General features: G+C 40.2%; 1 protein-coding gene across 8 annotated transcripts in view; it reads right to left on the reverse strand.

Annotated features, from left to right (window-relative positions):
- PDE4D (phosphodiesterase 4D) overlaps nt 1-26,466 on the reverse strand; it is a 745,734-nt gene that overhangs the window by 144,730 nt on the left and 574,538 nt on the right. The window contains exon 6 of one of the 8 annotated variants that reach the window (XM_054512134.2): nt 18,551-24,456. The exons of the other annotated variants lie outside the window; for them this stretch is intronic. Coding sequence (XP_054368109.1) covers nt 24,434-24,456 — 23 coding nt within the window. The 3' untranslated portion in view covers nt 18,551-24,433. Of the gene's footprint in view, nt 1-18,550; nt 24,457-26,466 lie in introns of those variants that run through there. 8 annotated transcript variants of the gene reach the window in all.

Here is a 26,466-nt window from a genome sequence, read left to right on the forward strand (position 1 = left end):
TAAAAAAAATATTTTTGAGAGCCAAAATGTACCAATATTCTAAAACTCTTAATCCAAACTTACTGCCTGCCTCCTCCTTTAAGGAACATAGCTGGTATCATATTCATAAAAGTGAGTTTCTTTCTAAATTGCCAAATTCTTATTTTTTAATTTAAAGATCCAAGAATCCTTCTAACAATGGGCAAGCAAAATAAAAATAAATGCTTTTAGAAAAACCCTAATTAGTATTAAATATCAAAAGAAGAGAGGAAAGTTATGCTTTCTGTGTAGAATATGCAGGTTACCAACATATGGGCTCTGTCTACAGAAGTATATTATTTGGGCGATTGAAGCAATTCTTTAGACAGTCCACGCAAAAGTTTTTAACACCAGAGCAGAGGATTAATTTTATGAAGACTGATTTCCTTTCCTGTTTATAGAACACCAGATTGTTACTATGTTTTCAAAGGTGCTTATATGACAAAGAAAATAACAGAAGGCTGTAATAAAGAGACTTTAGCATATAATGACTTTCATCTCAGTAACACTATTTTTCAGTCACCGAGCTCTACTGTATGTCTTAGCATTTGCCATTCAGTCATGCTCTGAAAGGGATAAGGTGGAAACATCCTGTGATTCATTTCAATTCCACTACCTTCCCAACTGTTCATTTTCAGAGAAAGAGATATGAAGGTCCTGAGACAGAAATGCAGGACAAAAGAAAATCCTACTTGTAATCTGCAGTTCCAGAGAAGCTGATGGTATGACCTGGAGAGAATCGTCTGTTCATTCATTGATCAAGTACATATGAATCCCATTTACGTGCCAGGCACTTTGAGTACATCAAATTCCAACATCAATAAGACCTAGTATAAACTCTAAAGAACATCACAGGCTTCTGGTTAGCCAGGGCCACATTTTTTAAAATTCATGAAGCTATACTCTGATATTCTTAGTGCTAAATTCTTATTTATTGAGGTGACATTCACATCATATAAAATTAAAATTTTAAAGTGAATAATTCAGTGGCATTTAGAACATTCACCATGTTGTGCAACTACCACCTCACTCTTACTCCAAACATTTCCATCATTCCAATAACATCCCTGACCCATTAAACAGCTTCTCCCTCCAAGACCACCGTATATTTCAACATGTAGGAAGCAGGAAGTTTTCATCTAAAAGCAGGCTTTGAAAAAACTCATCTATACCCATAATCACTCTAATTTAAATAATGGAACTGAGAAAAGATATTGAGGTCAAAGAGCCTTTCAAAATCAGAGCTCCAATCTTAGGATTTTAAAAATGGCATTCTGCATTTGGTTTGGGGGTTCTGCGTTTTGTTTTTTAGTCATGGAGAGTTTTCCAGATTCTCATTTCCCAATGCCTGCAGATGTTTCCTTTGGTCCAGTGGCTAAGGCATTGTTGTACTGATAATATTAGGACACACCTAATTTCTAAAGATCAATTGATGCGAAGAATTTTCAGGTCTGTGTGTTTGTTTATTCTCTATGCCTTAGGACTACATCTAAATCATAGAGCCTCCTTTTTTCTCTGCACCATAAGCAACAGCGCAGCTGATTCAAAAAATGTCTCCACGGCATCTTCTTTGTTTAATTTTCTATCAGTAATCCCTTCTTTGAGATTTACTTTCTTGGCCAATTCAGGTAACTTAGTTGATTAAAAAACCAAACTCTCTCTAGGTAATCTTTGTTTCCCTTTCATAATCTGCTGTTTACAAATCTTCTTACTTCTTAATTTTGCTAAATTTACCTTCAATTGTTTGTTCCTACAACTGTTGCTTTGCCATCAGAATATTTGATTCCAAACCCTGTGACCTCTCTAGTTTGTTTATTTTTTAAAAAGATTTTATTTATTTATTCATGAGAGAGAGAGAGAGGCAGAGGCAGAGGGAGAAGCAGGCTCTCGAGGAGCAGGGAACCCGATGAGGGACTCTATTCCAGGACCCTGGGATTATGACCTGAGCTGAAGGCAGATGCTTAACGGACTGAGCCCTCCAGGCACCCCCTCTAGTTCACTTAAAACATTAGCTGCCAAGTTTCTTGCTCTTGACATTGGAGTTCTTTTTTTTTTTTTTTTTAAGATTTTATTTATTTATTTTAAGAGAGAGAGAATGAGAGACAGAGAGTATGAGAGGGAGGAGGGTCAGAGGGAGAAGCAGACTCCCTGCCAAGCAGGGAGCCCGATGCGCGACTCGATCCAGGGACTCCAGGATCATGACCTGAGCCGAAGGCAGTCGCTTAACCAACTGAGCCACCCAGGCACCCGACACTGGAGTTCTTAACAGAAGCATCAAACCAAATGTTTTACCCCCAATTCTACTCCATTTCAGACACCATGTCCCCTAATACTTACAGATTGGAAATACGTAAGCCCCTGGAAATCTGACAACTTGTGGGTGTGGAGGCCTGAGTGGCAGACAGGTCAGAAATAAGTGCGTTCTAGAAGGAACCTGTCAGGAGGCAGTGGAATGCAGCGCTCTGGATAAATACATGTAGTGAAAGCCAGACAGGACTTGGGTCCACATCTTGACTCTACTACTGACAAACTAGAACTCTGCCCATGTTGTTTAAATTCCCTGAGCATCGGCTTTCTCACCTTTGCAATGTAAAAAGGCAGTACTGTTTAATGGGCAGATCTTGTCTTGACACCACTTATGATATGCATACAACTGTAGTTCAGTGTTTTACCTCAGAAACCGTTGTGGAAAATGTCCTCAGAGAGGAACATTTCCTACTGCAAGCCCAGCTTCAGATTCTGCCCTGAGAGGTGTCTGTAAATCATAACACCTTTCTCATCCTCACGTCCCTAGCTATGAACTAAGGGAGGTTGAGCGAGGAGCTGTATTTCTTGTATTCTCCCTCTGCAGCTCTGGCATTTGATTTTACACGTGAGGACCACTGAGTACTAGAGAGAGGCTGCCGTAGGCGGAGGCTTGCTCCAGACCTCCCAGAGAGATTTGCTGCAAAGGTTCTCAGCCTAAACTGGTCCCCAGCAAGTTTGGTTTCCACTTTTGTCAACCATACTCTTTTATTTCTCTCTTCTCATTTATCACAGCTCAGTCTGACTCTAAGCTGCTTGCACTTCTACCTCCCTGAATTTTGCCCTAATAACACTGCAGTCTAACGAGAGATCTTCTCACTTAAAGTGATTGTTCTATTAACCTCCCCATATCTGTTACTTTACTACTACTGATCTGTGGCAACCAATCAAAATCAGTGGGAGCTATAAGGTAAAACAGAACAAGAGGAAAAAAAATTGAACACACACAATGTTGGATTAAAAATTTTAAGCTCAAAGATACTGATGAGTTTTCAAAAACACAATATATTATTTATGAATAAAATATATACAGCAAAAAAGATGAAAACGTGGACAGGATGACTATTTCCCAAATTTACAGCAGAGACTATTCTGGAGAAGGAGGCAGGGAAATGGGTTTGGTGGTGGTGGGGGGGCCATGGGGTTTTCAAAATTCATCTCTATAGTTTTATTTCCTTTTTAAAAAATCTTGAGGTAGCTATAGCAAATACTAATACTTGTTTATCCTAATTTGTGGATACATTTTTTTTAGGTCTCGTAATCCATGGTAATTTTTTTTCCAAATTAATTCTAAAAGAGTTATACATGCTACTTGAAGAATTAAGACATCTTAGATCTCTCACCGAACAGTTCAAATGCTGAGGCGAGGCGTCTACTACAACTTTGTGTAACCAAAGCCACAGCGCTCTCAAGACTTCTAGTTTTGGATTTCAGCAGTTAGAGGAGATTGGGCTATTTTGTTTCCATGGCTCATTAAGCTAGGGTTAGACTGATGTCCATAATCAAATTCACTGCATTTATCCCTGTCTCCTCCCTATGAAATGAGGCCAGACCTTAGGGAAAAGAAAGAGTAAAACATATCCCCAGTCCATGGTAATTCTGCCCATAAAGGAAATTAACACACCTGAAACGGATTAAATTCTTTTTCCTTTTCTAAATGATCCCCTTCCTTAAGCTTCCTCTGTCAGTTGACTGCCAACCCTATTTGCTAATTCCCATCCCTCATCGGTCTCACTAGCACTTCCTGTTGCCAATTAGTGTTCTGTGAACCTGAACCTGACATCTCCCAAACACACCCAGACTCCGGGGGTGGGGTGGGGGGGCTTCTGGGCTTCCTGCTGGGGTGTCTGGTGCAAAGGGCACCCAAACATTGCCAGGGGCTGATCAATCAACTGTGGCCTGGGAGTGTTCCTGGTGTGAGGAAGGAACAGTGAAAGACAAAAGGAATCCGTAGGTGGGAAGAAAGGAGAGGGTTTTCATTATTTTCCAGTGGAGGAAATGATCTGGACTGAGAATAATGGAGAACCAAAGGAGAGAGGTGGGGTACATGGAGAGATGACAGACACAAGGACAGGAACAGAAGCAATTTGGAGTGACAGGTCAGAACACTTATAACCAAGGCAACACAGCAGAAAAGGTGCAGAGAATGTAACAGTTGGTTTCTATTGTGTTGACGGAATTAATATCAAAGCTTTTTAACCTTTTTGGGGACAAGAGCCTTGTGAGAAGACTCATCTCCACCCCACGCTTACCTCCTCACCCACGGTACCATCCCACACTCAGGTTCCTGTAGTTGGAGGGAGGGCTCTGATCCTCTCAGACCTGATCCAGGACCCTAGAAGGTCCTGGGACTACAGCTGCAGAATCCTTTCTTTTTGATTATAAAAACAAGAATGTAGTATTAAAAAAAAAAAAGAAGAAGAGGAAGAGAAAGAAGAAACGAAGGAAGAGAGGGAGGAAGGGAAAGAGGAAGGAAAGATTTCATTTATAAGCCTCAGACAAAACTAAAATGAAAACAAAATAAAAACAGCCAATATGAGCCAAGGTACAGATTTATTTGTGTCCTTCCAGAGGGCACAACCCAAAGCCCTGCATGGGTAATTAGCCATCTTTCCGTGATGACACTGAACGAGACAGGGTAAGTGTCCATAGTAAACAGGCTTTGCTAAAGTCCTTCCCCGTTATTTACTCTGTCACATTAAATGGAAGAAGCCCGTTTTAATGTAATCTTGATTTTGCTGAACAAATTTGAGAGAGGGGTGGGCTCTACCCAAGTACTAATTGTGTATTTGGAAGACGTGCTGCCTGGTGTTTCTTCCTTTTCAAAAAGAAACAGGTCTTGGAAAATGAGGCACGGAAGAACCTTCCCTGTGTTTCTCTCTCCTGCAGCTGCTCCTCCAGGACCGGCCATTTAAAATAGGAGTTTCAAATAATTCAGTTTATTAAATCCACGTTTTCTGCCAGATTCTGCTTAATGTGCCTATGTTCTTTTGTTTCCCTCCTCACATTTCCATGGCTCAGAAGCCATTCTTTCTGGTATAGCTGAAGGATATGGATATTAGAATCAGATCAGCAAACGATTGTATGGACTTGGGAGGCTGCCAATCAATGCTATAAAATAAAGCACGTTGTGTAGCTGATATCATCAAGTCTCTTCTGTGTAGTTTTAATATTGCGGGAGGAGGGGCTGGAGGGAGGGTGGACCTGGCAGAACAATGGGGAGTGGGTAAGAGAATGAAAGGATTAACTGTGGAATTTGAAAGTGGGGGGCAACTTACATTAAAGAATTGTTTTCAAAGACTTCCTAACCCCCGGACATTTTCCAGTCTAGGTGACCTTTGAAACATAGCTGGAGGTGATGTTCTCGGAGCCAGCTCTGAAAGCTGCAATCACAACACGCCTGCAGTGTTCCCTTCCCAAACCCACAACTTTGTCATTTTCTCAAGCAGACACACAAACGCTCAAGAGTCCACAGTCATGTTTCGGCAGGGGAGAGAGGGTTTGTTGCTTTGTAGCAGCTCTTTTGAAGTGTTTAATTCCTCCTTTGTATCTGTTCATCAACACTCATTTCAAGCATAGCAGTTTTAGCTCAACAATCGCATTCTCTGGGCCTTATTTTCTCCTGTGGCTCAGGGCCTCTGTCCAGCATCTGTGGCACAGTTCGGTTTGATCTGAATTCAGACATGTTAACAAAATTAAATCCTTTCTCTCTCTCTCATCCTTCCCTCCAGCCAATTCAGGCTAAGGTGCCACTGAGGCGGAGTGTGAGTGTGTGCGTGCGTGTGCGTGCGTGTGTGTGCGTGTGTGTGTGTGTTTAAGGAGCACTCTGCGCCTGTCTTTGTAAAATACAGGAAATGCATAAAAGAAAGAAGAGTTCGGCTGGAGCCACTGCTGCTCAGCTTGGCTCCTTGCCCCTCCTCCTTTCTTCCCCCTCCCCCCACCCAGCACCGGCTTTTAATTTTCAAAAGCACTGCAATTGCTTGGTGTGGTTTCAAGAGCTGGGGTGCCATTCTCCCTGATGATGACTCTGCTGACGTCAATGGCATTCTTATCGTGCCTAGTGCGACATCAGAAACCAGCCCTCAGAGGCTCCTCTTATTCGCGGCTGCCTGGGCTCTCGGTAAAACGTGGACTGGATTTCTCAAGTGAAAGGGACTCGCTCTCCCATTCTAGCAAGCCCCGCTCTCAGCCAGATACCCTTCCTCTGCAGGGCAGCTTGTCAGTTAAGGCTTTGCTCCTTAGCATTCTCTCCTGCTAAGACCCCCTGAAGGAGCAGAGAAGACCACATGTAGCACAGTGTTACCTCTGTGTCCGAGCTTTTGGAGACCCGAGTGTGTGTGTGTGTGTGTGTGTGTGTGTGTGTGTTCCCTCCACCAAAGCAAGACTGCTTGACCTGATTATTCTTTCGGTTTTGCCAAAGCCTTTGATAAAGTGGTTCCCCCTATACAGTGGACCAGACCCCCCATTTAAGTACTCCTGGCTTAATCTCTGGGGCAGAACTGGAGCTCAGGTCCAAAAATCAAGCCCATATTCACTTCCAGATTGCAGCAAACACCCCTCTCCTTTCTCTCTCTTTTTTTTTTAATTGAAGAAAATGAATAGGAGGTTGGGAGAAGAGGGGAAATAATTACAGCTGAATAATGAGTAATAATAATAGCTGAATACAAAAACAGCATCATTGAGAATTTAACATTTTCCTCTAAATAGTTATATGAGTGTTTTAAGAGGTCTGATCTCAAAGGGTAGAATTATAAGGTAGCCACTTGATGCTAAAATCCACCATTCGCTCTCCACCCAGCTGTTTGAGAGCAGTTGTTACGCTGATGACGAAACTCTCTTTTGCAGTGGAGTTTATTATGGTCCAAATCCACCCCAAAACATTCCAGATATGTCTACTGTTCAAATCCAGAGTCATGGCCATTTAACATGATGACAGAACGGTACACATCTAGGTAGGTTTCCTCTGCCCAATCTTTGCTAGAAACAAATCAAAATGCTATATAGACAAATCTACCAAACAAATAATGATGGTTCCTCTTGAAGATTACTGAGCCACCGTTAATAAACTTTTTGGGAGCAACTGTTCTAGAAAGGGGCCATTTAACAATATGAAATGTACAATTATTAATTCCCTCTAGAACTAGTTGGAGTTATAACATTAAGGAAACATGAGCTTACATCTAGTTTAACCCTTCCACCTTCATGTGGAGAAACTGAGGCCCAGGGGTAGTTTCACAATTTACTCAAGGTCATGCAACAATGAAGTGGCAAGACTGACAAACTCAAGCTGTCTCACTCTATTCGTATGTTCTTTTCACTTCTGCTCCTGATTATTTACAGGCCAAACTCTTTTGCCTAGAAGTGTTCATTTTTCATACAAATACGCATAATAATTCTGAATTTCTTGATTGGAATAAATTTTCAGGAGTTTTTAGATGAACAGAGTCCTTATAAATTTCTTCTTGTTTTCAGGGAGTTCCACAACTAGTGAAAAGGTTATTAAATTAAATGGAACAAAATAAAATATGTTGGAATGCATGAAGTTCAGGTGGCTTTTTAAAAATTAATGATGAAGCCTGAGAAGAGACATGAAAGATGTACCTGGACATTCCACATACCCGAGCCCCCTGCATTCCGGCCATCATTCTGCCTCATTTAATACCTAGCTTCTAGCTGCCTGATTGTAGCATGGTAATACTCATGTAATTTATTCCCTCTCTAATGGAAGCCATTGGCTTAATGTTCGCTCATTTGTCCATATGATATTTATACCTACCTCGTACCCTCCTCCTCCCACCTATATAGTTTTGCCCTCTCCTGAGAGCACTATAACTGCTTTCATAAGTCACCTTATGACTCTCTCTTTTTGACAAATAAGTATCATGTTCTGGTCCAGAATGGAGAAGGGATGGGATGGAGTTGAGAGATGCTGGCTTTAGTGTTGGAAACCGGGTTTGCTACTATATAATTTTAGGGCATTTCTTAACTTTTCTGAGTCTCAGCTTCCTTATCTGTATAATAGGAATAATGATTCCTACTAACCTGGAGGATTATTGGAAAGGTTATGTTTACTAAGCTCCTATCACAATACCTGGCACATAGTAGAAACTCAAGAAAGGATAATGATGACAATGATAATAAAAAATAGTAAGTGGGGAGAATCATAAAATTAGTAAGGACTAATAAAGTGGAACAAACAAAGGAAGGACAGATAGTATTTTTCCCCTGGTAACCCCAGTTAGATCTAAGGACTGTTACTACAACTGAAAGAGCAATATTTCTTTAAAGAATTTTTCTAGTGAAAAACGAATGATCTGAACCAAACACATGAGCATAAGCCTGCATGATGAATTTCTATAAGATGTTAGTGGAATGTGTTTTGCATTAGGGGTTTGATTGCAATTAGATGTCAAGTAGCTATAAAACCTAATTGTGCTCTTAAAAAATCTTCAAGGATTATCTTGAAACTGGTCTGTGAGAGCTACTTTAAAGGTAAGCGATCCTGGGCTGGTCAGTTTCTGGTTCTTCTTTCCCTGAGACAAACTGCCAATACCCACTAGGCGATAAGTAGCTTTGTGTGCACTGAGATAAGAAGCCAAATTAATTCCTTAAACTTAAAGGCAGACCCACATTAAGGTCACAAGGGTTTTGGGAAGCCTAGCTGTCCATTAGTGAGATAAACCACAGCGTCCCACAGCGCACATTTTCACTAAATACCACATTACTACAAAATTGAGTTCATTTCATTAATAACAAAATTTATCAAAATATGCCTTCCCCTTTGCAGAAGTCAATAATTTAATATAAACTAATAACAGCATTTAACTCAGAAACAAATTACAGCCATGTCTGTTTAAGGTGGCTCACCCAAATTTCGTAACACGAACCCATGAAAAGAAGCGTGTGCGATTCAGAAAAGGGGGTTCATCTTGGCAATTTAGCCCTGAAACCAATCATTTCTCCCTGGGACACTGCAGGAAAAAAAGCTCTCCTTCCTACCGAGTCTTCAGGTTTCCAATAAAAGTTTTGCACACCATCAACAGCTTAGTCAGCTTGTAATATTTGATGTCCTCTTCTGCCTCAACTCAAGCAAATGGTAAGAAAGAGTTTAGTCAATATCTAACTATTTCAAACCAATAAGTAAAGTTAAAATGCAAATTTGATCATGTCCTTCCCCTTCCTTCTTCTTCTACAATGCTCCATTCCCTTACCCCTGGCCTTGGTGGGCAGGCTAAGAATCACTTTCTAATTATCTAGCCAAGGGGACTGCTCTTTTGTAACTATCTGCCTATCAGATGGCGCCTTTTAAAAATATACAAAAGGCAGGGTGCCTGGGTGGCTCAGTTGGTTAAGCGACTGCCTTCGGCTCAGGTCATGATCCTGGAGTCCCGGGATCGAGTCCCGCATTGGGCTCCCTGCTCGGCGGGGAGTCTGCTTCTCCCTCTCCCACTCCCCGTTTGTGTTCCCTCTCTCGCTGTGTCTTTCTCTGTCAAATAAATAAATAAAATCTTTAAAAAAAAACAAAAGGTGTCTTAAATATACAAAAGGCACAGAGGCTGTCCTTTCAGAATTAGCTTTGTGCTGATTTGATTATATGCTCCCACAGGAACTTGTATTTTGCCTTCATGGTATTTAAGACATTTCAATCATGTATTCTTAATTTTTCTTTGCCCTACCAGACTGCAAAGTAGGAATTATGACCACATAATTCATCTATATATCCCCAGCTCCTAATATAGTGCTTGCTACACAAGTATTTGGTCAAAAAACATTGTTATATAAAGTTGGATTGCTATGTTATGTTCAATAGTTGATATGATTCTCACTAGAAGTTATTCTTGAAAGGATATGAAATAATTCTGTATCCTATGAATGACTTTATCATAGTCATTCCCAAACACCAAGGGAATATACTTTCCAAAATAGAGTCTTATTGGCCCTTGGTGAAATAACAATAATAATAATGATAAGACCAAACACAGTTACACACACACACACACACACATTAATGCAAGGTTTCAACAGCTTGCATTAAACGGCAAACGGTTTCCTTTTGGGGATGACTAGTCTTTAAGTCTTTTCCCATCTTGCAATATTAAGTGTATGTGGGATGCAGGACATAAAGATCCTAATATGAAATCACGATTCTAGTAAATGGCAGCTGTTCTTTTGAAAATAGCTTTTTTTGGGCAAAAGTTAGTAAGAGTTGATGGGTTGGTAATCCTATGTTGGGCCTCTCATTTTTTTTTTTTTTTTTAATTTTGAAATTCCAAAGTCTGGGAATCATCGACTGAGCAGGATTTTCCCATCGGAACACAGACTTGAGGATTTGGGGCATGTCTGAGTTTCTAATTGTGTGTAGCTCCAACTTACAATCCTTTCTTCATTTACTGCTCCATCCTTATATTTTGCCTTTTCTGATACTCACTTGGACTACACCATTTCCTGACTTTATTGTTTTCAACGAGCAATTCTGTACAGTTCTTGTCCCCGCTTAGGGCCACTTAAGGCCTCCGTATCTTTTACATAGTGTATTTCACTTTAAGAGAAATAGGTTAAGATTTTAAAATTCTCATTACATTCATTAGAATAATGGGTCCGATACATTCACCCACAGGTGACTGGAATAATTAAAGGTATAAACTTTATAGGTAAAAGTAAACCAAATGTTCTTTACATACACTAAACTGCCTGATGGTTTGCTAGGGGTAGGTATCACAGTCGAGCCAGACAATGATTTCCCTCAGTCCTTGAAGCAAATGAGTGGGAGAATGAACACAAGCCACATTTTTTATTTACTCTAGCATCCAATCCACTAGAAATATAATTATCTACACGTGCCATTTGGGAAGCACTGACCCAGATGATTTACATGATTCAATACACATGTAAGTTGAAATGGACATGGTAAATAGCAAAACTAGTCAGAGGACCATATTCGATGGGATAGTAACATTTCAAATTCTAAATTCCATCACAGTACGTTCTCAAGTATAATTTTTTACAATAGTCAATATAGAGAAGCACACAATTAATGAACACATGAAAATCACACTATCCTCATCCTCCCTTTAAGAAAAGTTCCTATTGGTATTCCTGTTACATATACAGGCTTGGTACTTTGTGGTATTTATGGCATGTTGACATTATTAACATTTTCACTTGATTGTGGGAAGTCGCTTTCATTTTTAGCTCTGCTTTCGAATGCTATTAACCTGATTTCAAGATAATATATTAGAAATGTCCTTGTCAGTCAAACCCCCTGAACTGTAGAAATGATCATGTTGTTCAACAAGTTCAGCCTAATTTGACAAGGTTAGCAGTCAAGCCTGTTCCAGCGAAGAGGGAGCTTCCTATTGCAGCAAGGATGTCTTTATTCCTTTCATGAAAATTAGTACTGGGATCCATGTCTGTTGAAGAAGACACTGGCATCATCTTATCCACTGTTTCTCCATTCTCTTATAATTTGGAGAATTGGAAAATTCACCACAAAAATCCACTGTCTCTCTTGTTTGTCTCTGTCTCTCTGTCCTGCCCCCACACCCCACGACCTATGAAAATCTTGCCATGGGAATAAAACACATAAAGAAAAAAGGTAGAGGGGCGCCTGGGTGGCTCAGTCGTTAAGCGTCTGCCTTTGGCTCAGGTCGTGATTCCAGGGTCCTGGGATCGAGCCCCGCATCGGGCTCCCTGCTCGGCGGGGAGTCTGCTTCTCCCTCTCCCACTCCCCCTGCTTGTGTTCCCTCTCTCACTGTGTCTCTCTCTGTCAAATAAATAAAATCTTTAAAAAAAAAAAAAAAGAAGAAAGGTAGAGATTTTGTTGTAAGCATGAAGCAGAAGACAACTCTCCTCCTCAGTGCTTCTCAGACCTAGAATTCGTACTTTTCTAGTGGGAACAGTAAAATAGATCCTGATTCTACAGCGTGGGTTAATGGACTTAGAAGGAGAAAGCCCCGGGTTCAGATTCTAGCTCTGCCACTTCCTGGTTCTGTGAATCTGTTTTTTCATCTATAAAATGGGGTCCATAACGTTTTGAGAATTATACAAGATCATTTACGTGAGGCATTTAGCACAACACCTTACACACATCAGGCACTCAAATGACAGGAGATACAGCACTAAACTACAGTATGCTGTATCAGGACATCAGAGAAGCTTAATTTGATAAATCTCTGGTCTCATCCCTTCTGATTCTGTTAGTAAGCTGTCAGTGAGAACACTAGGCCCCGTTTATGGCCTTCCCAGGTCCACTCTGCCCAACCTACCCCTGGGGCAGAGGCTACTTTCCCAGTTTCCTAGCCAGAACAGCCCCCAGCAAAGTCTCGGCCATCACTGCAATTGCCTGGCCTTTTCTTCTGCCTCACCACCCTGGAGGGCCTGGCGTGGGCAACAGCCTCTGACTTGACAGGAACCATCCAGCTACAGGTAAGATGGGGAGCCTCCGGCTTCCCCAGGGATTTCTGGGAAAGTCAAAGGAGTCAAGGTTCTGTAGAGCAAAGTGACCAATGAGAGACAAAAGACTTGTGAGCAGAAAAACTGCTCATCCTATCTCCCCTAGGGGGAATGTTCCAAGACACAGTGGTTCTACACAATCCCACAGGTGATATCTTTAGGAACTTAGTCACTAGCTGTGTTTCTGGTAAAGACGTGGCAAGCTTGGTAATGCATGATCTTGTATTTACTTTTCTTCTCCTCTACTGCTCGTCCTTTCACCCCCACCCCCACTCCTCTCCTGCTTTCTCTGGATTGCATGACTCCCGGTCCCCCATAAAATGCTAGCAGGTCATCGGCTACCTCTTAGGAGGTTTGGGCTAAGACTGTGACAGTTAGGAAAAGAATGAGGCAATGAGAGTATAAGAATAAGAGAGAAAACTCATTGTATTAGACATGAATCTACTTATCTATGTAATTCCTTGGATTCTCTCAAGAGTGGAAGCCCTTAAGGCCACATCACCACCTTATTTTTATTATTTTTTAAATTTGCATCTTTATTTTTAAATATGGATAATTTTGTCTATTATTCCATACAAGATTACCACCTTATTAACAAAGCATAACTGATCAAAGCAGTAGAACAAAGGACCTTTGAAGACAACATACTATTCCTTTCCTTCCATAGAGTTGAATTTCAATTATAACGGAAGATAACATATTTTGAACCACTTAATCCTGTCTTGCAAGACAGAGGGACAGAGACACCCATACAGAAAGAGAGAGAATGAGAGAGAAAAAGATTGTTCTCTTTGAAAGGTCATGTTCTTTTGTATTTAACGAAAATGCAACAGGATGCCAAAATGCAACCCTGGCATTTTTCTTTCCTTCAGCAATATGCCCACATTTTATAGAGAAAGCTATATATTGAGGTTCCATAAAAAAAGAAATGCAATTTTCACATTAAACATAGATTCTAACGTCTGGCATTTCTCCTAGGGCTTGCACATAATTATCCGTAATTGCAGTTTTCCAACAGGGGACCCACAGTAGTCACTCTGATTCATTCCGCATTATATGACCCTCTCACACGGTGATAATGATCTTCAATTCCAGGGGCCCTGGCCCGCCAACTCTCTTCAACCTACACGGAATACTTTTCCTCTCGTGCCTCATGACGTCAAATATATGAGCTCTAGGTTGTTATTCAGGCTTCCTGCATCCTCATTTTCTGTATTTTTTTATGCCTGCTTTTTGCATAGGCACATTTGCTGAGTTGGAGCTTCACAGGTGGTTTGGTTTGTGGCATATTTTAATAGCTATGAAGCCATGGGCTCAGCTACTGGGTTGCAATGAATTACATAATGCATGTGCAATTCAAAGTACTAACAAGAGGATTTTCCTAAGACCCCAAATGACCCAGGAAACGGACACATGGAAGGGACCACATCTCGCTGAATGTCCTCTGACACGGATGCACTTATCCTGAAGGCCACACTCTTACTCTGAGGGATGGTGATCTGTGGAGAGCAGATCTGGTCATCATCCAGCTAGACTAAGGCACATTTATTTCTGTTGCTGTTTGGTTCATTTTACTCTGGTTTGGTTTGTTTTCTGTTCTTAGCAATCAGGCCGTTTTTATGAGGACTTGGCAAAGAAGGAGTAGTAGCTGTTTCTTCTAGGAAAGTTTTAACCTTTCAACACAGTAGCGATGTGATAGACATTATGAATTCAATTAAATGTGGTCCCTGGTCCAGGTTGGTGGTCATAAACCTTTTTATTTCCCTTGCCACTCTTGGTTACTTAGAAATAAGTGTGATGCTCCCGTGATATTATAATAAATTGAATTCTGGGCCTGTACACGCAACGGTTTCTGGTCTAAGCTCATTTTCAAGAAATGCTTGTCACTGGTACAGGAGGATAAAGTCCATCCCAGTTCTCTTCATCTCATTTTTCTCCTAGTTCATTCATTCATTCCACACACAGTACCTTCTGTGTTCCAGCACTGTGCAAGGTGACAGGGGTAACATGTTGAGCAAGATCCCTGCCCGGCTAAGATGATGCGCCAGAAGGTTCTGCTGAAATACAGGTTTTGGCATTCTTTTTCCAAATCTCCGAGATTATAAGGAGGAATAAGAAGAAGCAAATAATATCATTCATTTATCTACACATTCATTATCCATTCATTTACAAAAAATACTGAATATCTCCTATGTGATAGGCGCTGTACCAAATGCCAGCAAAGCAAGGATAAAAGATAGGGAGTGCCTACAAACCATAACAGAAAGATGAGTCTGAAAACAGAAATATTTTAAAAGCCTAAATGTTAAAACACCCTAAACAAAGAAAATGAAAAATTTGAATAAAAAGGCTCATTTTATTAATATACCCAGAACATTAACACATCAAACAAACCCCCCAAAGGATAACTGATTTAATGAATCTTTTACAGGGAGAAACAGTAAACATATGAAAAGATGATCCACTGTATTTATAATTAAATTAATTGACAAAATATTTTGTTTGTGAATGCCAGGGTCAGAGGGTATGGGGTATATATGCATTTCTTATGCTGACGGTGGGACTGCGACTTGATATAGTCTTTGGAAGACAGCCTGGCAATGCCTATGAAAATTTAAAGTGTAATTTCACTGCTAGGAATTTACCCAACAAATATACTCAAAAAAGGATAGAAAAATGTTCAGGTACAAGGAAGCTCAAAATGTTATTTGCAGTAGTAAAAAACAAAACAAAAACGGAAGTGATCTAAAAGTCTATCAATAGAGTTAAATAGATTATTGAATGTAATGGCATACTACGTGTCAGGTAACAAGAATGAGAGGTAGATCATTATCTATATAAACACACACAAAAGAGCCTCAAGATGTGCTGTTAAATTAAAAAGAGCATGGTGCAGACTGATATTTATAATACTCTCTGGAAAGATATGCGCCAAACTCCAAACGCCTTACTGCACACAGCCATAAGCAAGGAATTCGAGTTGGCACAAGTGATAACTGTTTGCTCTTCTGCTCTCCCACATGATACTGTTTACTCTAAGCAGGGTTCTCTCTGAGGTATGTTGGTCTAAGATCTTCATGGGGCGCCTGGGTGGCTCAGTCGTTAAGCGTCTGCCTTCGGCTCAGGTCATGATCCCAGGATCCTGGGATCGAGCCCCACATCGGGCTCCCTGCTCCGCGGGAAGCCTGCTTCTCCCTCTCCCTCTGCCCCTGCCTGTGTTCCCTCTCTCACTGTGTCCCTCTCTGTCAAAAAAAAAAAAAAAAAAAAAATCTTCAGATATCTGCATACAGCTAGAATCAGGAAGAAATGAAGATCGATGCATGTTTTCAAAGGAATTAGGACTTAGGTCAGAGAGAGAGAGAGAGAAAGAAAGGCATAAACAGCAAGGGGTAGGCAAGAGCATTAACTTATCCCAATTTGTCCAGGACTTTCCTAGTTTGACTACTGAGTGTCCCATGTGCTGGGAAACTCTTCAATACCAGGCAAACAACTGGGGCTGGACTGGAACAGCTGGTCACCCTGGCCTACCTTGGAGTTACTACAGAGACTTGTGCATTAACCATATGCACAGGAGAAGCGGAGGTGAGGTACTTTCTCTCCTGCCTATGTTGTGTTTCTTTATACCTCTTCCTAGATGCCAAAGGGTCCCTGCAATTTTCCCTAGCTGGAAGTTTCATCACTGTCCTTTGGTGCAAAGATTTCGACACTTGTGTTTTGCTGATGTGACTTTCTGGATTAGGGTTTCTAAAACTGGGGTTTTCTGGAGCTTGTATAGAGTTTATAGGAGAAAAGAAGCTATTGTAAAAGCCTTAAAAGGGAAGGAATTCAGATACGTTATTTGTGGGACTAAGAATAAAAAACCCAGAGGTTTTCAAGGCAAGGAAAATCTTGATGGTATGGATGGGCAGGGGTAAAGCAATATTCATTAGAAAAATTGAGATGGTGTCTATAAAATTAAGTTAGGTAAAAATGGGGGCCTTTTGGGGGGGCACCTGGGTGGCTCAGTTGGTTAAGCGTCTGCCTTTGGCTCAGGTCATGATCCCAGGGTCCTGCAATTGAGCTCCACGTGCGGCTCCCTGCTCAGCGGGGAGTCTGCTTGAGATTCTCTCTCTCTCTCTCCTTCTGCCCCTCTGCCCACTTGCGTGCTCTCTCTCTCTTAAATAAATAAATAAATCTTAAAAAAAATGGGGGCATTTTAGGGGAAAACTTTCAAAACAAAACACACCAACCCTTAAGACCTACTGGATGTAATCAACAATTTATATGCTTCTGGCCCTTTCCATATGATGTTGTGAAAGGAATAGCTGGCTAATGCAATTATCCCTGGTGGCAGGTGCTGGGCTGTGTGCACACGATCACCCTAACAAGGTTAGAGTAGAAACCCCTGGAGAATCTCATTGTTTTCAGTGTCTATGGCAAGAGGGAAGCCAAATCCTGGGGACACATGTTACTACAGTTTGGTCCAGAAAGCGGGTGATGTTTCAGATTTGAGAATGGCATCAGAAGCATAGCTATTCAGTGTGTGTGTTTCTCATCATGACGTTGGTATTCCTCTCACATGTGCCCCCACAGTAACCATTTACTGAAGGAAAGCTGAAGCCATTTTAGCCTGGCTACATTTTCTAAGACTTCCTACAGAAAGAACTCCTCGCTCTTACAAGTCACTAAGTCTGTTGCCTTCCTAATTTTTGCCCATCTAAGGACGGGTGTGTTGCTTTTTGTGTTGACAGATTGGTAGCTATGCCACTTTTTCAAAACCATATTTATTCTGCACTCTGGACCATTCATTCAATCATTTAACATTTATGAGGAAATGTGTGGGGGCCTGGGGCTTCATAGATGAGTAAGACACAGATGCCTCTCTCAGGAGGTAATGGCACATTAGTGAATGTAAGACCAACTAATATGACAATATAAGATGGAGGACGTGTGAGAAAGATTTTATGGAAAGATTAAACTCAAGAGGAATTCAGGAAGTGTCTTCAGGGGCAAGGAGACACCCTCCAGTTTCTGTAAGAGATGAGGGTGGAAAAGATCTCGAGGGGGGGCGGAACAACGTATGCAAAAGCTACAGAGGTGTGGGAGAGCATGGCTTCCCCCAGGAAATGGCCAACTGTGGGTGGGAATCCAGGGTAGCACAGGATGGAAGCGTGCATATGTGGGAGGAAGGAGCCAGACAGAGGAAGGGGGGGAGCAAGGGAGCTCCTACTTACTGAGCATTTATTTTGTCCCAGGCTTTTTCCATCCAGTATCTCACATGAGGACTTTAATGACCTCCTGACATGGTTCATTATTCCATTATGCCAATGAGGAAACAGAAGATGAGAAAGGTTACACCTGAGCTGACCCATGGTTTGAGGCCAAACGTATCTAATGCCAAAGCCCCTGGTCAATTTACCACAGGGCACAGTTTCTAGGTGAAAGGTAGAGTTTAAACTTTACCCTGAAGGCTCTGAGTACTCTCTAGTGGGGATCAGTATGAGAGAGACATGATCACAACTGCATGTGAGAAAAAAAATCACTCTGAAGTCATGTGTAGGAGGTGTAAGTGGAGAAAGTGAAAACAGGGAAGGGGCTTTTCCTAGGAAGACAGAGAAACAGTTTTCTCATTTTTTTTTTTAATTTTTTTTATTCTTATGTTAATCCCCTTACATTACAACATTAGTTTTAGATGAAGTGTTCCATGATTCATTGTTTGTGCACAACACCCAGTGCTCCATGCAGAATGTGCCCTCCTAAATACCCACCACCAGGCTAACCCATCCTCCCACCCCCCTCCCCTCTAGAACCCTGTTTGTTTTTCAGAGTCCATCGTCTCTCATGGTTCGTCTCAGTTTTCTCATTTTTGTGCAACAAAGATCAGAATCTAGTGGCACACCCAGAAAAGCCAAGGTTTCCTTAGGCCTTGACTTTGTCGTATTTGCATTATGCTTCAAAACAGGCAAGTGTGAAATACAAGTTATGAATCTGAAGATGGTGGATCCCAGGAACTCTGACCCATCTTAGAGGGGAGTGGGATTGGAGAAGGAGTATAAGGGCAAAATAATAATGGATTTCTAAAATTGAGAAGCATAATGAAAATATATGCAGATGCAGTCCCGTACGGATGGCCAGGCTGCCATTCTTCTTAAGGGCAAAGAGTCGGAGATGCTGGGAGCAGGTAAAGCAGTTGTAACTTGCACTTGTGTAATAATTGCAGAGGCTTACACTTTGGTTAAGCGATCCCATTGCTTTAGAAGTCCGAGATGATGCCTGGCCTAAGAGTTTAGCTGCATTATCTCACTGTAGCTATAAATTTCAGTCAAGTTATGTCCTGCAAATTGGGTCTAGTTAAAGACCTCGGGAATGGGGAGAGGGGTATGGATAGGGATATAGACTCAGGGCTGGGAAGTTAATTGACTTTTTGGATTGAAAATCTGATAACCATTTTCATCCTCTTTGGTTTGAGAAAGTAGGTCCTTAAGTTACATTCATTTGGCACAAATGAAAGAAGTAAAACAAAAATCAGGGAGTGTTAAAATTCTTAGATTAAGGACCACCTTAAAAAGCTCTAGTAAACAAGGCTAGAGACTATTTTGAGTAGAATTGGGAAAATTTTTTGCCTGATCTTTTTCAGAAACTGTAATAAGACATCTATATTCTATAGTAGGTAACAGATGTTTGCTACAGAGGGTCAAGATTTTGAGATGGTAAGCAAACATTCTTAGCCTGGTTGCAGGAGTTAACTTTGAGAGCAGTAATATTCCTTGATGAGATCTTGTCATAAAAGGTTAAAACCTCTACTAGGTTTACGTCTTAGGGTCAAGAAGATATTCTTCTTTGAAGGTTGCAAAGGCCTGGCTAGATTCAGGAATCTAGTACTAGAGTGCTCCACTGAAGGCAAACTCTGTACCTTTGAAGGTAAAATTTATATCTATGCATACATGTCCCATTTGTAAAACTGGAAAGAATCTTCCATCTGTAAACTGTAAATGGCTTATACTTACTATAAATGGACACTTTACTTTTATGGAAGAGGGAAAGTTCTAGAGGTTTGAGGATCCATAGGAGGAAAGAAAATGCAATGTAACTGGCTGACAAATGGCAACTCATTTGGTGATTTTAAAACTAATAATAAAACTAAAAAAAAATTTTTTTTAGTTTTGGAATAAAAATTATTCCAAAACTAAAATTTCCTACAGATGCAGTTACTTGAAGATTTATACTTATGTAATAATTTCTTTACACTTACAAAACAAAGACATCCCAAAGTGTATATTGTACCACAGTTTAATAATCTTTCAGTTCCTTTTTGTGCTTGCCCCCATATGTTGTGATAGCTGTTAAAAACAGTTTGGTTCACAGGTAAAACCATCTTTAAAAAGTCATTTAGGGGCACCTGGGTGGCTCAGTTGGTTGAGCGACTGCCTTCAGCTCGGGTCATTATCCTGGAGTCCCGGGATAGAGTCCCGCATCAGGCTCCCTGCTCAGCGGAGAGTCTGCTTCTCCCTCTGACCCTCCTCTCTCTCATGCTCTCTGTCTCTCATTCTCTCTCTCTCAGATAAATAAATAAAAAATCTTAAAAAAAAAAAAGTAGTTTAGGCTACACTCATAGTTCACTGATAAGGTCCAGAAAGGTAAAATAATTTTTTTGAGGTCATGTATGTACTCGTGGTCTGTTATTAACAAAATTAAGACAATGACAATTGCAGGATCTTGGGTTTTTTTTTTTGTTTTTTTTTTTTTTTGGTGTTTTGTTGGTTCTGAGGAGTTTCCTGAGAGGCCTATCCTGGAAAGTAAATAAAATAAGGAGGCAACCAGGTGGTGTTCATGACCCCACACCTGACTTCATCTAAAGCAGGTCTGCTGTGTTAGGCAGAGTTATATGTTAGGCTTCTTTCTGAATAACATTTATTTAAAGAAAGACCTCTTCTGCTAAATGAAATTTTTAAATGAGTACACGCTGAACCACACTGATATACTGGGCATGTGGAAGAGAAGATGTTCAGACATCGGTGGGCACTCTGCATATTCCAGAAGGCCAGAGCTATGTCCTACTCAACTTGGAATTTCTCCCAGAATGGAAATTGGTGTCTTAGGGCCTTTAGGGTCTGAAGGTTATACTTCTTGTAGTTATACCTCCAGGGGTTTCCTTCTGACCTCATATAGTTCTCTAATTATCTCCTTGTTTTCTTCCACTGACCCATGGGATGCAGTTAGCTTGCGTCTCTAAAGGCCAACCCTGACTTTTTCTTGACATACATACTTTAGAGTTGGTGATATAGTCTCCCACTCGGGACCCACCCTTTTGTCTTTGCACAAGCCTTGAAACATATGCGAATGAATGAATGAATGAATGAATGAATGAATGAATGAATGAGTGAATGAATATTAGGTTGAGTATAACTGCAGGGAAAGAGATAAGAGGTAACAAAAATAACACTGATGAAATTCACACGGCAGTAGAGTCCCTGATACTTAAGAAAGGAAAATGAGTTCAATCTAGCTTTCCACTGTTCTTCTTAGAAATTCTTATGACTGGGGGCACCTGGGTGGCTCAGTCCTTAAGCGTCTGCCTTCGGCTCAGGTCACGATCCCGGGGTCCTGGGATCGAGCCCCACATCGGGCTCCCTGCTCGGCGGGAAGCCTGCTTCTCCCTCTCACACTCCCCCTGCTCATGTTCCCTCTCTCACTGTGTCTCTCTCTGTCAAATAAATAAAATCTTTAAAAAAAAAAAAAAGAAAGAAATTCTTATGACTGCTTTTGAGTAAGGGACAGGTGGGGCTAGGTAGGGAGAGAGAGGTAGGGGGCTACGGGATTAGCCTCACAAAAATCCCCAAAATATGAAGGTGTAAGGAAACCAGAGATAAGGGAACAAACCAGACCACCCTGCCTTAGGTGTCAGAGGTGGGGTCTTGTTATAACAGTCACTTGTGACCAACAGATTATTACCAGACCCTAAAAAGGAAGTAAGCCATTAAAGATGTTACCACCAGTCCTTACTCAAACCAAGACATCACAAGAATGATAAGGCCACAAGTTCCCTGGTTAGCTGTCAATAAAAGGCCAACCCTAAAAGCCCTCAGTGGCACCCCAGCAGGGATCGCTCTCACTCCTGAGAGTTTTTTCTGTAATCTCCCTTAATAAAACTCTATCTCTTTACTCTCTCCCCTTTGCGAGATTTATTCTTCGACTCCACGAGACAAGAACCTCGCTCTCCTGCTTCATGTTCTCTCCTCTTTTGTTTACTATTTTATTCTTGAGAGGCATCTCATCCTTTCCTACCCATAATGTCTTCGTAATTGTTCCCTGAAGGTATTTTCTGGGTGAATCCTGAAGAATCTTTTCTCCCCTAAAATGGGAGTTTGTCATAGTGATAGACAATGATCTCTAAGTAATATATGATTTGGGGTTAAGAGGGAATATAAAGTAGCATTGGGAAGTGTGTTCTAAAATTTATATTATAAAAGCAACATAGTAATAGAGGTTCTAGGGAGGCACTAAGTTCCTTTCCCTTTCCTTTTTTTCCCCATCACCCCTTCCTTTCTTTCCCTTTATCCTTCCTTCCCTTCCATCCTTCTTAGAATCCTCAAATGTTCACTTTTATTCAAATACAAACTACAATTTGACTGGGTTTTACAGTGACAGTTCCATTTTGAAGACAACTAAAATGAAATGTCACCATCAATAAATCAAATAAAGGATCAAGAAGATTTATAGCATGAGCGCAGAAATCAATTTAGCATAGGGATTAAGAGGTTATTGACTCAGCCAGAACCCAGTCTAGACTCAAGCTCTACCATTATTGTGCACGTCCTTGAGTGAGTTAACTAGGGTAAATCACACATCTTCCTATGAAAAGGGGTGATAACACAATCTCCACGTGTAATTATAAAGATTAGATGATAATGTGCACATGAAAAGTTTAGATGTGTCTGGAATACAGTGAGTATTCAATAAATATGATAATTAAGATAGCATTACAAAATCTTGTAATATCTTATACTAGCCATAGCATTGTGAAATGATAAAGCAAAAGACATTCCAATACTCCAGCTAATTAAGCGAATGAGTTTTTAAGCAATAATTCATGTACTTCCAGTGTTGTTTACTATTATTTCATTCCAATGACATCTTGTAAAAACTATTTGATCCTCCAGTTGACTTGGATTTTAGAACCAATAGTGAATTGACAGGCTTTGAACTTGGGAAAGCTCAATCGAGTCTTGGGAATTCCACGGGGTTGACGTTGGTTCACTGCTCGTCAAATGTGTACCTCTACTCTGAAGCTGGCTAGCAATGCAGAATAGGGCAAAGGTACTTCAATTCTTTCATAATCACATGTTTTCACTTTAATCCAATTATAGCTATTAGCCACACGTTTTAAAGATCACAGATCAAAAAAAAGAAAAAAGGAACCATCAGGAATTTCTCTATGGTTTACAAAGGGAAACATCTTTTATGACTTTATTAGTCTAATTTTCTATTATTGGTAAAGAGAAAAAAAATTCCTTTGTTCTTTGCCTTCTTAAGAAAACCAAGTGTGCTGTGAGTCAGGAGATGTGAGTTCCGGCCACTGACCAGCTGTGACCACTGAGTACTGAGACGAGTCTTGTCTCTAAAATGGACCCTGCACTGATGATCAGTGAGATCCTTTCCAGTTCTAACAGCCTATTATTTCACACCAAGTTACTTTCCCAGATGAACTAGAAGGCTGTAAATGGTATATTCAGAGAAGACAAGAGGGGACAGAGTGAAAAACAGGGTGTGTGTCCTCAGAAAGCAAAGAAAAAAATCAATGGATGCTATTCATTAGATGGTTAATGAGCAGAAAGATGAGTGGTGTTTTGAATATTGATTTTTGTGATATGTCAGCTGTTAAAATTAGCTTTATTGTGAATGGACTGCATACAACAGGGCTTTGTAAGTCTTAAGCAAGCATTTGTTGAGCACGGACAGTGTACAGGGTTTATATTTCACTGCCAGGGAGTTTGATAAAATTTGGGTATAACGAAGTCTGTCCTGCAGCAGCTTGCAATCCAGTGGACAGGCAAAAACAATGAAGATTTAAAATAAATTGCTTCACAGGTGACAGAGAAGTCATGTCCAAACCAAATCTCATCCAGGTTAAGTTGACTAACTTGGGGTTATGACTTAAATGGTTTACATGTTCAACACATGTCTTTGGATTTCCCTTTTAGAGACTCCCCCCACTTAACAATTTAAAAATTCTTACCTAGAAGCAACTTCATTATTTTATAGATGCTCTTCCTCTTTTAAAGAAATGTTAAAGTCATGTGTTATTTTTTATTACAGAATATATACCCATTAAAGATACATTAGAAAATACAGAAGAGATTTTTTTTATTCTAAAGGAAATAAAGGGTATACAGAATGCAAAGACCATTTTCAAGTGCAAAGCTGTATTTGTTGAATGCTTTTTGTGTGTTGCGTACTCTCCATACGGTCTCATTTAATCCTTAATAACACATGGTATTATCGCCATTCTGTGTGACAGATGATAGAAATGAGACTCATGGAGGCCTAGAGATTTTCCTGAAATCACCAGGCAAATAAATTAGGGAGGTGTAATAGGCTCCAAATCTCATGTTCTTCCTACTTTCTCATGCTTCTTCTCATTCTTAGCGCTTCTCTGGAATTGTTCGCATACAGACAGAAGTCAGGAGGCAGCTGCTTTCACCTCTGCTCGACAGAGAGGATGAAAAATAATCCTATGAGATTTATTGACCAGCCTGGGTCACAAAAAATGTACGTCTATCGTCCCTGTAGGATTTTATAAAAAATCAGATTTGCAATGAATGAATTTTAGATGCAATTTTCCATTCTCCTACCAAGAATGTATAGGTCCTTCCTAGAGATATAAGAAATCTACTGAAATCAAGAAAAACACTATGCCAGAGATTCAAAGGGTCAAAGCATGCCTGATTGCCATAAAAGATATCCTATATCTAATATTATCAAGTCTTAATTGAAAACTGCTGATTTCATTTACATAATTCCATGTTCAGGCAAATTATGCAATGTTTCCAATGGAAGTAAATATATTTACAAACACATAAGAAAAATTTTTAAATATGTCTTTGAAGACAAGTTTAATAGGTTTTGAAAAATAAAATCCTGTTCTTATTTAAAAAAATACTAAAGAAACCATAGGAAGCTTTCTTTCCCTATTGATACCTTTCAAAATATTAACCTAATAAGATTAAACATTTCCTATTATATATATATTTTTAAGATTTTATTTATTTATTTGACAGAGAGAGACACAGCGAGAGAGGGAGCATAAGCAGGGGGAGTGGGAGAGGGAGAAGCAGGCTTCCCGCTGAGCAGGGAGCCCAATGTGGGGCTCGATCCCAGGACCCCGGGATCATGACCTGAGCCGAAGGCAGATGCTTAACGACTGAGCCACCCAGGCATCCCTCCTATTATATTTTTAAAAGGTTGCTAGAAAATTCATATCTTGCTTGTATATGCATAAGATGTGCTTACCTAACACAAAAGAAACTGTTCACATTTTGATTTTTGGAACCCTTTTGAATTTTGTATTTTGAAGCATGAGAATCTATTATTTATTAAAAATATTTTCAATTGTAAGGTATGAGTGGTCATCACTACAAGTAGCATAGGATAGAAATGTTCACTTTCCAAGCCACTGAAGAGGGCCATTTCCTTAAAGTCGGTAAATGAGATAGTTATTTCATCAAGAAATGGAACCGGTCTGACTCACTTTCTTCCAAATCAAATAATGCGGTCCAGTGCAAACCTTTGAAAGAGTTTTGATTCTTTGATTTCCAAATTGGATTTGGAGAGTTTCTTCTTATTCAGACTCTGTCGTGGGCAGGACCAGAGCCGCAGGACCGAGCCTGATAGTGTAACTGGATAAGGCTCTCTACAGAAACACTGCAGAACACAATTGCCTAGGACTTTATTTCCTCGGTAAAAAATATACCTTGATAAAATAAATAAAAATGTTGAAAAGAGCGTATTTAAGTTAGACTTGTACTCTCCTTGAACAACTCTTCCACACCTCTGGCCTTAACGTCAATAGTAAAGGATATAAGGCAGTACACTAAGCCAATTTGAAAAATCGAGGGTCTTTGCAACTTGTGTTTCAAATATTCCTTACCATACAACAACAAAAAATACACTCCTATGGTACAGTTGAGAGGAGAGAGAGGTACTTTGAAAAGTAGAAAAGAAATTATTAAGAGTTTTCAGTTGAGCCGGAAGAGACTTTTTTTAAACCCAGATATTGTCTAAACCCTCAAGTCATTCTTAAGATGGATCATTTGGAATAAAATTGATAACATTTCACTGCTTGTCAAAGCTGCCTACATTTTTCAGTGAATTGGGCAGTGTGAGTCATCTACAGTCTCATCTTGACTTTGACCCCTGAAAACCACAAGTTGTGAAACTGTTTAAATCTCTACTCCTTTAACACTTCTCTAAATAAATGGCATTTAGAATTTCTTAAGGTCTTGTTTTTGTCTCCAAAATCCTAACTCAGATTTTAAGACATTTCTACGGTAAACTCAAAAGAGTTTTAACTTAGTAAGTATATGTCCTATCACTGGTTCTTTTGCCAAAATTTGTTTCTCTCCAACTATGTCCAATGAGATACAGTAATTATTTCCCCCCCCCAAATTCTATCATTTGAATAGTGTTTTCTTGACCTTCCCATTCGATTGTCTC

This window comes from Mirounga angustirostris, unplaced genomic scaffold (genome assembly GCF_029215605.1).
Source record: "Mirounga angustirostris isolate CCGP_5_RB_7025 unplaced genomic scaffold, mMirAng1.0.hap1 SCAF_7, whole genome shotgun sequence".
Lineage (NCBI taxonomy): Eukaryota > Metazoa > Chordata > Mammalia > Carnivora > Phocidae > Mirounga > Mirounga angustirostris.